The sequence below is a fragment of the Somniosus microcephalus genome, chromosome 6, assembly GCF_052327205.1.
Source record: "Somniosus microcephalus isolate GS21.2 chromosome 6, FLI_Smic_1.0, whole genome shotgun sequence".
NCBI classification, from domain to species: domain Eukaryota; kingdom Metazoa; phylum Chordata; class Chondrichthyes; order Squaliformes; family Somniosidae; genus Somniosus; species Somniosus microcephalus.
Genome location: NC_140992.1, coordinates 8927560 through 8940576, shown reverse-complemented (window position 1 = coordinate 8940576; position 13017 = coordinate 8927560). Strand labels below are relative to the sequence as shown.

The 13017-nt window shown below is 48.9% G+C and overlaps 1 protein-coding gene across 1 annotated transcript; it reads right to left on the bottom strand.

The window, feature by feature from the left end:
* Positions 1 to 1584: 1584 nt before the first annotated feature.
* gmnc (geminin coiled-coil domain containing) lies at positions 1585 to 12390 on the bottom strand. The gene is made up of 5 exons (XM_085989586.1): positions 12292 to 12390; positions 8376 to 8550; positions 5821 to 5906; positions 4208 to 4324; positions 1585 to 2413 (listed from the first exon to the last, which is right to left on the bottom strand). Exons 1-5 carry the CDS (start codon positions 12388 to 12390, stop codon positions 1736 to 1738), a joined length of 1155 nt encoding a protein of 384 aa, XP_085845712.1. The 3' UTR covers positions 1585 to 1735.
* Between the last annotated feature and the right edge of the window lie 627 nt (positions 12391 to 13017).

Genomic DNA, 13017 nt, shown 5'->3' with positions numbered 1-13017 from the left:
TCCTGACTTGGAAATATATCGCCGTTCCTTCATCGTCGCTGGGTCAAAATCCTGGAACTCCCTCCCTAACAGCACTGTGGGAGCACCTTCACCACACGGACTGCAGCGGTTCAAGAAGGTGGCTCACCACCACCTTCTCAAGGGCAATTAGGGATGGGTAATAAATGCTGGGCTTCCCAGCGACACCCACATCCCGTGAACAAATTAATTTTAAAAGAAGGAAAGGCTGAACAGGCTGGGGCTCTCTTCTCTAGAAAAGAGAAGGCGGAGGGGTGACCTGATGGAGGTCTTTAAGATTATGAAGGGGTTTGATAGGGTAGACGTAGAGAAGATGTTCCCACTCGTGGGGGTGACCAGAACTAGGGGCCATAAATATAAGATAATCACTAATAAATCCAATAGGGAATTCAGGAGAAACTTCTTTACCCAGAGAGTGGTGAGAATGTGGAACTCGCTACCACAGGGAGTGGGTGAGGAGAATAGCAGAGATGCCTTTAAGGGGAAGCTAGATAAGCACATGAGGGAGAAGGGAATAGCAGGTCATGCTGATAGGGTGAGATGAAGTAGGGGTGGGAGGAGGCTCAGGAAGAGCATGGACCTATTGGGCTAAATGGCCTATTTCTGTGCTGTAAATTCTATGTAATTCTATATAATACATTGTCACCAGTCGCACTGCTGAATTTCAGCATGGCAATCACCTGTGTTAGAAATCAACAGTTTTTAGAATAAGGACCCAATCAAAATGATCACCACCAATCATCGGGGAGGTTACCATTGTTAAAAACAGTTGCATCTATTTCCGAATCTAGATCTAAATTTTTAACCATATCCCTGTTGATTGTGATCAGAATGACTTCAAACAAATTTTGCCTCTAAATTTTCAATAACGTTCAACATTTCTTCTCTAATTTTTTTTGGTGACTTTTTTTGACCACTTGACATCTCTCTCTGCTGGGAAAAGTGGGACGGTGTTGGCTCTAATGGGTTGGAGCTGCATGAGGCAGGTTAGATCAGACAGGTGGTCGCTGCACCCGAGACAAATGTTGCACTCTTGGGTTCTGCTCTGCATAGACAAAGGATGGAACTCGAACCACTGAGGCAAACATGACCGAACGACTCCAACTCACAAACCCCTTTGAGGTAATGGGCTCACTTGGCTGAAAATACCCTTGATACTTCAGTCACTTGCGTGACCTCAAACCGAGATCACGTCTGCCTGTTCAGATGGACGTTCAAAGATCCCAAGGCACTACTTGAAGAGCGGAAGCTGGGAGTTCTCTCAATCTCTTTGCTAACATTCCTCCTTCAAACAAAAACACTATTAAGAATAGACAGATTAACTGGTCATTGATCCACACTGGTATTTTGGGAATACTCCTGGTACATTTGGCCTCATTATAACAGTCACTGCACTCCAAAAGTATGAAGAGATTTGGGATGTAACAATGATGTAATAAGGCGCTAAGTGCTTCCTTTATCTTTGACTGAATGGATCACAATTTTTTCCAAGATGAAAAAAAACTGGAGTTTCTCCAAACTAACTCAGAACGTAAAATAATACTATCCTAATTGTAAGGTCGAGAGTCGCGCTATCAAGCTTTTATTAAAAAAAGTGAAATCCAAGGCTGGTCGGTAACTTGTGCAAACCTGTCGGTCTCCTTCATGCTTGCGGCCTTTCAAGTGCAGGGAACTTGTCTCCTTTGTAAACAGTTTGTAACGGCGGCAGTGTCGGTGGTCAATCTGCCTGGCTGGGGACCCAGGTGAACCGCCAGCCTCCCGCCCCGTCGCGCTGCACGAACGCCTGGCCTTGACAGAAGGTGTGCGTCTTCAGGTTGCGGTGCGGGTTGAGCGAGGTGGAGAAGGCCACGTCCGTTTTATTCGGGGTCGCCGTGCACGTGTAAAAGGGCGGCCCGGTGGACGGGTAAAGTGCGTGGCCCGGCCGAGGCGGCGGGTAATGCGGGCCAGGGGAGAGCTGAGTACTGCAGGTAGAGTCCAGTCGACAGGAGCTGGCAAGGAAGTCCATTGGGGCGGCAGGATCTTGGCCATAGTCTGTTGGCATTGCACACTCGGTGCTGTAACCGGCCGCCTTCAGTTGGTCGCTGTTGTAATCGACCGATGTCTCAGAAGTAATGGCACTGTAGTTAGCTGAAGAACTGTCATCGATGGTATTGGCATCTTTTAATCCCAAAGTCTTGAGCACCCAGGTTTCGACGCAATGAGCGCACTGATCTTCTTGGGCAGTATAAGAACCACTTCCATTTTTAGGGGCTGAGTTTCCTCGTCCTCTCTTTGGAAGGTTGTCTGAGGCTGGCTGGTCAGTGTAGTAAATGCCAGCCCCCTCCTGCTTCTGAAACAGGCGCTTCTTACATTTGAAGATCCCTCCTTTCTTTTGCCCATTTTGTGTCAACAATTTCTGTAAGAAGAAAAACAACCACGGTAAGATTTTATTTTAAAACTTTTAAATGCTTAAATTAATGAAGGATAAAGAAGGACTTGCATTTTTGCACCGGCTTTCGTGACCTTGGGACATCCCAAAACACTTTCCAGCCAATGAAGCACTTTTTTTTGAAGTGCGGTCACTGTTGTAATGTGGGAAACGCGGCAGCCAATTTGCGCACAGCAAGATCCCAAAAACAGCAATGTGATAAATGACCAGATAATCTGTTTCAGTGATGTTGGTCGAGGATGAACATTGGCCCAGGGCACCGGGGAGAACTCCCCTGCTCTTGTTTGAAAGAACGCCATGGGATCTTTTATATCGACCCAAGAGGGCAGACGGTGCCTCGGATTAACGTCTCATCCAAAAGGACAGTGCCTCCAGTACTTCACTGGATTATTTGCTCAGGTGCCTGGAGTGGGACTTGAACCCACAACCTTCTGATTCAGAGGCGAGAGTGCTGCCCACTGAGCCATGGCCAACACCAAAATCTGCTCACTGGTGATTGTAAGGATCCTATCTAAGATGTGCTTGGGGCTTCCCAACCCCATCCCGACTGGCTCTGAGCCCACTTCACTAAGCTGCCAATTAGGATCATTAATCAGATGGGCCAGAGGTCAAGGACAGAAAATCAAAAATAGCACATTGTAACTGTAGGGGGCATTCTTCTAATATTGCAACCATGCACAATGTTTGGACAGTGTAGAGGGAGCTTTACTCTGTATATAACCCCGTGCTGTACCTGCCCTGGGAGTGTTTGATGGGGCAGTGTAGAGGGAGCTTTACTCTGTATCTAACCCGTGCTGTACCTGCCCTGGGAGTGTCTGATGGGACGGTATAGAGGGAGCTTTACTCTGTATCTAACCAGAGATGTACCTGCCCTGGGAGTGTTTGATGGGACAGTGTAGAGGGAGCTTTACTCTGTATCTAACCTGTGCTGTACCTGCCCTGGGAGTGTTTGATGGGACAGTGTAGAGGGTACTTTATTCTGTATCTAACCCGTGCTGTACCTGCCCTGGGAGTGTTTGATGGGACGGTGTAGAGTGAGTTTTACTCTGTATCGAACCCCGTGCTGTACCTGCCCTGGGAGTGTTTGATGGGACAGTGTAGAGGGAGCTTTACTCTGTATCTAACCCATGCTGTACCTGCCCTGGGAGTGTTTGACGGGACAGTGTGGAGGGAGCTTTACTCTGTATCGAACCCCGTGCTGTACCTGCCCTGGGAGTGTTTGATGGGACAGTGTAGAGGGAGCTTTACTCTGTATCTAACCCGTGCTGTACCTGCCCAGGGAGTGTTTGATGGGACAGTGTAGAGGGAGCTTTACTCTGTATCTAACCCGTGCTGTACCTGCCCAGGGAGTGTTTGATGGGACAGTGTAGAGGGAGCTTTACTCTGTATCTAACCCGTGCTGTACCTGCCCTGGGAATGTTTGATGGGACAGTGTGGAGGGAGCTTTACTCTGTATCTAACCCGTGCTGTACCTGCCCTGGGAGTGTTTGATGGGACAGTGTGGAGGGAGCTTTACTCGGTATCGAATTGGTGCTGCAGACAAACTGAGAATGTTTGATGCCAACACAGCAGGCCCAAAATTGAAAGGTTCCATTCCCCAGCGCTTAGATCTTGTGGATGAGCACAAATATTCCCCCAAAAATTGATTATTTCTTACATTCAGTGGGGGCTGATCCTAATCTTAACTGCTTTACTAAGGTGCATTGCACTAAGACGGACCCAAGGGTCTTGAAGCATGCAGGGACTTCGATGACCACATACCCTGGCCTTGTTCTCCAAAGATTTAACATAAGTGGAGTTCAGGTATTCCCTCAGCTTGCTGTTTTCCTCATGGAGTCTGGCGAGTTCTTCCTCCTTTTGTTCAAGAGTATCCTGGAGCTGTGGAAATAATTGCGGGAGACACTTTATCACAAACAAGTTGTCTATTGGAAAGTAGTCAAGATATGCCCTACCTTCCCCTGAAAACTGGGTCATTGAAAAGCAACTGAAGACAGTTGGGCTGCGGACATTGCCTTTAGGAACTCCACTAGCAATGTCTTGGGGCTGCGATGATTGGCCTCCGATATCCACAACTGTCTTCTTGTACGGCAGGTATGACTCCAGCTACTGGAGGCTTTCCACTACAGAAGTTTGCTGTCACTGACTGGAGACCAGTGGGAGCAAGCCGTATAAGCTGGGCTTGTTCTTAGAGCAGAGACAGTTAAGTGGATGATTTAATAGCGGTGTTGAAAATTATATGGGGTTTTTCACGAGAGTAGATTGGGAGAAACTGTTTCCACTGGCAGGAGGGTCACCAGAGGACACAGATTTAAGATAATTAGCAAAAGAATCAGAGGGGAGATGAGGAGGGTTTTTTTTTACACATAGAGTTGTTACGATCTAGAATGCGCTGCCTGAAAGGGCAGTGGAAGCAGATTCAATAGTAACTTTCAGAAGGGAGTTGGATATATGCATGAAAAGGAAAAATTTGCAGGGCTCTGGGGAAAGGGCGGTTGGGGGGGGTGCGGGGTGGGGTGGGGAGTGAGACTATGTGGATAGCTCCTTCAAAGAGCCGGCACAGGCACGATGGGCCGAATGGCCTCCACCTGTGCTGTATCATTCTATGATTCTAAGCTGCTGCTGCCTGCTCGAAAAATGGTAAATGGAATATAACTACATGATAAATCTAGCTTAATGCACTGAGGTATAGGGTAGTGTAGAGTTCTTGTAGGGAAATATTAATCAGACCATTAAACCTGGGCAGCAGGGGCACTCCGATTAAGACCACCCTTCTCCCTGATACATAAGAATATAAGAAATAGGAGCAGGACTAGGCCATTCAGCCCCTGGAGCCTGCTCCGCCATTCAATAAGATCATGGCTGATCTGATCTTCGCCTCAACTCCACTTTCTCGCCCGCTCCCCATAACCCATAAAGGAAGAACTTGCATTTATGTAGCGCCTTTCACTTCCTCAGTGCTGCACTGGGAGTGTCAGCCTAGATTTTGTGCTCAAGTCTCTGGAGTGGGGCTTGAACCCACGACCTTCTGACTCAGAGGCAAGGGTGCTGCCCACTGAGCCAAGGTGGAAACCTTGTTGCTATATACTGGCATAGGTACTCATAACTTTAGCAAAAATTCTGGAGATGTTGCCAGTTTCTTGGGTAGGTAGATGGAGTTCAGATACAATTTAGCCATGATCTGATTGAATGGTGGAACAGGCTCGAGGGGCTGAATGGCCTCCCCCTGTTCCTATGTTCTTGGCTCCGAGATAGCATTAGGAAATAAAGTCACTGATTCTGATTGCACAATAGTTGGTAGATTGGTAAGCATTGGGCCAATAAAGGCAAGCGGGTTCGCAGAATCTTCTCGGACAGCAATTCTAGCAACAAATTACCTGTTTGTTTGTATGCAGCTGGGATGATAAGTGGCCTGTCCACCTGAAATCATCCTGGGCAGTAGTGTCAAAGTCAGAGAAGTACTCTAGTGAGAAACAGAAGCAAATCATTGAGTGATACCAATCATTGAGCTCTACAAACAGCATCATCTCACTGGGTGCCAGATTATACTAACTATCCCACATCAAATATACCACATCACTAGGCACCAATCTGTATCAAAAGTATCGTATCGCTGGGTCCCAGTCTATATAAAGTATTATCACTGGTGCCCGGTTTATAGAAGAACATAAGAATTAGGAGCAGGAGTCGGCCATACGCCCCCTCGAGCCTGCTCTGCCATTCAATAAGATCATGGCTGATCATCGATCTCAACTCCACTTTTCTACCCACCTCCCCCCCACCCCCGATCCCCATATCCTTTGCTTCCCCTAGAGTCCAAAGATCTATCGATCTCAGTCTTGAATATACTCAATGACTGAGCATCCACAGCCCCCTGGGGTAGAGAATTCCAAAGATTCACCGCCCTCTGAGCGAAGAAATTCCTCCTCACCTCAGTCCTAAATGGCCGACTCCTCATCCTGAGACTATGCCCCCTAGTTCTAGACTCTTCAGCCAGAGGGAAACAACCTCTCAGCATCTACCCTGTCAATCCCCCTCAGAATCTTGTATGTTTCAATGAGATCACCTCTCATTCTTCTAAACTCCAGAGAGTATCGGCCCATTCTACACAATCTCTCCTCATAGGACAGCCCTCTCATCCCAGGAATCAATCTAGTGAACCTTCGTTGCACCGCCTCCAAGACAAGTATATCCTTCCTTAGATAAGGAGACCGAAACTGTGCCCAGTACTCCAGGTGTGGTCTCACCAAAGTCCTATATAATTGCATCAAGACTTCCTTACTCTTATACTCCAACCCCCTTGCAATAAAGGCCAACATGCCATTTGCCTTCCTAGTTGCTTGCTGTACCTGCGTGCTCGCTCTCTGTGCATCGTGTACAGGGACCCCCAAATCCCTCTGAACACCAACATTTAATAGTTTCTCGCCATTTAAAAAATATTCTGTTTGTTAAATATCCCATATCACTGGGTCCCAGTCTATATAAATTATCATTAGCACCTTCTATTTTAGCTTTACTAAAGTTTGCTAAAACAGCCTAAAAGTTTCTGAGATGTTTGCTTTGCACAGGTTGTCAGGATAGTACAGTCACCGGGCACGGCTTGGGACACGGGACCCCAAAACATCCACAGGCCAGCTCCGTCCCAGAGACCAGCTCCATCCTAAGACCACATCCGTCCCCCAGACCAGCTCCGTCCTCCAGACCACATCCGTCCCCCAGACCAGCTCCGTCCTCCAGACCAGCTCCGTCCCCAAGACCAGCTCCGTCCTCCAGACCAGCTCCGTCCCCCAGACCAGCTCCGTCCTCCAGACCAGCTCCGTCCCCCAGACCAGCTCCGACCTCCATACCAGCTCCATTCCCCAGGTAGCTCCATCTCCAGACCAGCTCCGTCCTCCAGACCAGCTCCATTCCCCAGACCAGCTCCATCCCCCAGGTAGCTCCACCCCCAGATCAGCTCCATCCCCCAGACCAGCTCCATCCCCAGGCCAGCTCCATCCCCAGGCCAGCTCCATCCCCCAGGTAGCTCCATCCCCAGACCAGCTCCATCCCCCAGGCCAGCTCCATCCCCAGGCCAGCTCCGTCCCCCAGGCCAGCTCCTTCCCCAGACCAGCTCCATCCCCCAGGTAGCTCCATCCCCAGACCAGCTCCGTCCCCCAGGCCAGCTCCATCCCCAGGCCAGCTCCGTCCCCCAGACCAGCTCCGTCCTCCAGACCAGCTCCATCCCCCAGACCATCTCCATCTCCAGACCAGCTCCGTCCTGAGACCATCTCCGTCACCCAGACCATCTCCGTCCCCCAGACCAGCTCCGTCCTGAGACCATATCCGTCCCCAGACCAGCTCCATCCTCCAGACCAACTCCAGCAAATTCCCAATCTCAGTCCTATTCCCAGCCCCATTCCTAGACCCATTACCAGCCCCATTCCCAGTTCCATTCCCAATCTCAGTCCTATTTCCAGCCCCATTCCCATTCCCAGTTCCATTCCCATTCCCGGCCCCGAGTCCTGCAGTGAGAGGCGGCTGCAGTCAGTGCCGAGCCCGGGAGCGGCAGTAAATCTGCCGCAGCTCCACGCGACTCGCGCCAGGCGGCTAATCTCGGTTTAATGTTTAGCCCGGGTTATTTATGGAGGCGGGTTCCAGGCGAAACGAGCCAAAGGTCGAGGGAACAGAGCGTGCAAAGAAAAAATGAAATGGAAAGACCTATCAGAAGGGGCCGAGCACCCGGTGGAGCTGGAGCGGTGCTGGGAGAATTCAAGCTGCCCTCAGCCCCCTCCCACAGCCTGACTCGGGGCTCCGGCTGTCCGGAGAGGGCTGGGATTCCTGCACCAGTGGGCCGACCCGCAGAGCCCGGGGCTCCGAGCCCGGGGCTCCCCTGGCCCCAGTTCTTGCGCTGCTTGTGTTGCACTCGCTCTCCGCCCAGTGCTGCGGCTCTTACCTTGCGGCTGTGCTTCTTGCTGGCTGCTTCTGCTGTTGTCCAGGATACCGCCCGGCCACTGGGAGTACCAGGTTTCCATGGAAATGTCAACACTGGCTGACGTCGCCACCGAAGAAGAGTACTCATAGCCCTGGTCTCCGACAAAGAACGGGTCCTGGCAGGAGAGAATGGTGCTCTGTGGATAGGAGAGGGTGGGGGAGACAGAGAGAGGGGGAGAAGGGGGAAAGAGAGGGAGAGAGAGAGAGGGGGAGAAGGGGAAAAGAGAGGGAGAGAGAGAGAGCGAAGGGAGAAAGAGAGAGGGAGAGAGAGAGAGAAGGGAGACAGAGAGAGGGGGAGAAGGGGGTAAGAGAGGGAGAGAGAGAAGGGAGACAGAGAGAGAGAGAGAAGGGAGAAAGAGAGAGGGGAAGAGAGAGAGAAGGGAGAAAGAGAGAGGGAGAGAAGGGGAAAAGAGAGGGGAGAGAGAGAAGGGAGAAAGAGAGAGGGGAGAAAGCGAAAGAGGGGAACAGAGAGGGGAGGGGAGAAAGAGAAAGAGAGGAGGGAGGAGAAGAGGGAGGGGAGGGGAGAAAGAGAGAGAAGGGAGAGAGAGGGAAGAGAAAGAGAAGAGGGGAGCCGGAGCGAGAGGGAGAGAAAGGGAGCGAGAAGCAAACAGACGGAGGGGGACAGAGGGGGCAGAGGGAGGGAGGGGCAGAAAGAAAGGAAGCGGAGAGAGAGAGAGCCGGAGAGAAAGAGGGATGAGAGAGAGGGGGAGCAGAGAGAGGAAGAAAAACAGAGAGGGGAGAGGAGAAAGAGAGGGTTAGTAACACACACACAATCTGAAGTTACAAATAGACCTCGAGCGATTTTCGCGGGTTGGAAGCTCGCCATTCTCAGTCCTGGCGTGTGTTCGCCTGTCTCTCATTTGCTGGATTTTGCCCATTTGTTTTGGGTCTCACTCCACTAAACTATTTTAAACTCTGGTGCTTGTGCTGGTTTCGGAGCGGATTTGGCTCCCGGTCCTGGTCTCCCTTACTTTCCCGACACATTAAGATCGGGAGATACCGGGACCCTTCGCTCTGTCCGATATCCCTCCTGTCTGGCCCAAGGAATTCCTTTCGCGCACACCCCCCACCTCCCGTGAAGGGATTGACTCACACAACACTGGCCCCATACTAACATCATCCGCTCGATCTCCAGTTTACAAGTTTAAGAACTTTATTCGCAGTTTGACAAGTTGATTAAACGGGATTCCGATGGCCACCACAGTTCTGCAGGCTCAGCAAAGAGGGTTCGACACAGAACGACTCCGCCTGAAGGGGAGGGAGCGAGAGAAGCACAGTCTGGACGGGAGAACGAGAGAGATTGAAGGGAAAGAGAGAAGGAGAAAGAGAAGAACTGAGAGTGACAGAGGGAGATAGACAGACATGCTGAGGCAGGAAAGAGAGGCAGACAGAAAAAGGAAGGCGAGATAGATAGAAAGGAGGAGAGAAAGAGGAGATAGAAACAAAGAAAAGGGAGGAAGATAGAAACACTAACTGAAAGGAGGGAGAGAGGGGCGGGACAGACAGAAAGTAACGAAGGAGGGAAGGACAGACAGACAGAAACACCAGACAGACAGAAACACACAGACCGAAAGAAGTGAGGGAGAAAGAGACACACACGATAAAGATGGACAGGGAGGGTAGAGGTAGAGAGAGAAATGCACTTACAGAGAGGAGGGAGGGAGGCACACAGAGATAGGGAGAGAGGAGAGAGGAGAGAACAACGCAGATTGATAGAAGGGAGGGACAAAGACAGACTGAAAGAGAGAGAGAGGAGGGATAGATGGAAAGGAGAAGGGATAGAGAGAAGAGATAGAAACACGCTAAAACAGAGGTGAGGGAAACGAAACACATTCACACAGCCTGAAAGGAGGGAGAGAGAGCGAGAGAGACTGAACCTGGTTATTTAGTGAAACACAATCCCACTTCATCAAACGTTAGTTTCGAGGCTGCAAAGACATTGAATAGACGAAGTTGCACTCACTCAGTCGCCCACACACTATAAACAATGCAGCCACAGCAATCAGATTACAGAATGAGGAAATATTATATTCAAAGTGCACAACCCTTAAACCACACAGCAAATATCTCCTGTCTCCCTTCCACTGCACTTGAGGTGGTCGGAAGTTGTGGAAAACTTTTAAGCTTTTTTTCCAGTTTAGCTGTTGGGGTTTTTTTGGGGGGTGGGGTGGGGGGCGACTCTACATTGACTATTAATTAAAGTCCCTGGGATCTCAGTCTGATCAAAGTCCCCATCTCCTCCCGGGAAAACGCATTTGTACAACCTCTGCACATATTTCTGTAGGACTGTCGGGCTGACGAGCACAGCCTGCGTTCCCCAGAACAGTAAATCACAGGCTCAGTTCTACAGCGATAATACAACGAAATGGGCTTGCAGATGCGAATTGACCCAGGTTATCAATGTGGTGTGAATTTGCTCCGAAACACAAGGATTCTCACACAAATCGGTCCACTTCAATAGGGTCTGCGTGTAATTAACAGAAACCTGCAGTGTACAGATAGAACTGAAGCCTCACCACCTCACAGTTCCGCCTAATGGGAGCAAATAGCTCAGAAAGTGGCAGTTTGTGTGAGTCTGGTGCAGAATCGGGGCATTGCAGCCGGTAGTCTTTTTTCAGTATTGCAATCTCCTTCCCTCTCTCTCTCAGCCAACTCGCTTCATTTCACACAGCGACCCTCTCAGAGTGAGAGATCCTTCCCATGGATTAGAATGAACACAGCTCCTTTTCAGTCAGTTTGGGAAGGGAGTAAGATTCGGGAGAGAGAGAGAAAAAACACCCCAACATTCGTGCTTTGTTGCTGTACGAAGAGTTTGCACGACTTATGAGAGTTTGACTCCCGGGTTCAGGTGCACCGAGCAGAGAGACTCCTGACATATTTCAAAGGCAATCTCCTCATTTTTCTTAACAATCATCTAAAAGTTAAAATCAAACGATTTTACTATGTCCCCCTCACTCCACCCTGATCATCAGCTATTCAAATTCACTTACCATCTTGAAGAATGTGTATGTGAGAGAGAGGGAAACACACAGGCAGGACACGTTCGGTTTAAAACTCCACAGCCCTTTAAACCGACCTCAGAGTGTGGTCCCAGGGTAGTGCAGAGCTCTAATCTAGACCAGTGACGCCTCGTGAACCAGCTCAACGAGCGATCTGATTTGGTGTAAAGCTGTCAAACTTGTGACGTGAGTAAGCAGCAGACCTGCTGAAATAAAAGTCAAGCAAAGCATCGAGAGAGAGAGAGAAAATCTTCAGCTTGCCTCAGAGCACCGCTCTCTCTCTATCTCTCCTGCATGGTTCTGCATTGCAGAAATAACTCGGGGCTATCAAGCATGGACTCGTGCAAGAGTGGCAATGCATCGGATAACTTGTCCCTGCAACTCATCAAATGCATTATTGTGGTGTAGGACAGTACTGGCTGGGGTTTATTAAGTGGCTTGTACAACCAGCGCTGATCCCAATGTTTTTACTTGGGGCTTTCAAAATAGCGTGAACTTGGAGCTTGTCTTTTTGCTTAGCCTCTTAGGATGTTGCCACTCGCACAGTAAGCACTCTGTACAAGTGGGGGTAGGTCTCAATTAGAGAGGTGTCTGGCAGAGCTTTTAATAGCCCAGTGCCTGCTGTCTGAGCACAACTGAACAGGTAACCTGACCCCTTCCTCCTGTCAGACAGTAAAGTCGACCTGTGGGATGTGCAGAACAGCCCTTGGAAAAAAAATACGCCGACATATGGAAAGTTGACATTTTATTCTACCCAGGAGAGCATGCCATTGAGTTAACCCATTAGGAGGCTTACGTGAATAGAATGGAGCAAATCTTCTCCCATTATCATTAACACAACACAATTTACCCTTTCTGTTACGAGGGTTAATTACTAACCCAGGTAATGTCAATTATATCCACCTCCCTTCGGAGGCGAGCATTGCAAGCCATTGGGTCTGCTCTGTTCTGTGACAGGTTAACCTGGAACATCTCCATTCTCCATATAGCAGGCGAGTTAAACACAGTCAAATCAATCTTTAAATATTTGGACTCTGAAAGGAGCAGAATGCTTCTTAAGTCGTACCTGAAGAAATTATTTGGTGCATTTTATTTTATTTTTTACAAATATTGAATTATTTGGTACCTCGCTTCGTGTGTGCAGTAACATGCATGTCTGTCCCTCAATGATCATCCCCTTTAAGAACAGGACCAGGAATGATCAAAATCGCTTCACATACGCAGGTAAACGTTAAATATTAGCATTATTTCACTGATACGTTTTGAAATCGTGTTAACAGTTTTACCTGATGCAAGAGGGGGGGAAAAGTCAAATATGTCCCCTTACATATAAAATTATAATTGCAATATAGGCTTTAAATTGATTTTTATTGTTATCAAAAGCTATTTGGCATGCAAAAAATAATAAATGATAACACTGATTATGCCAATGAATAATGATGAAAGTTTGCATAATTTGATTAATAATTTATTTTAATGCAATATTTTTGGGGGGTTTTGTTGTTGTTGCAGAAGTCGTGTGCGAGAGTTTGGGCTGTCAGAGTTAGTGTGGAGAGATCCAGTCAATGGATGGATGCTGGGCGCCTGGCTCTCTGTTACCTGGAA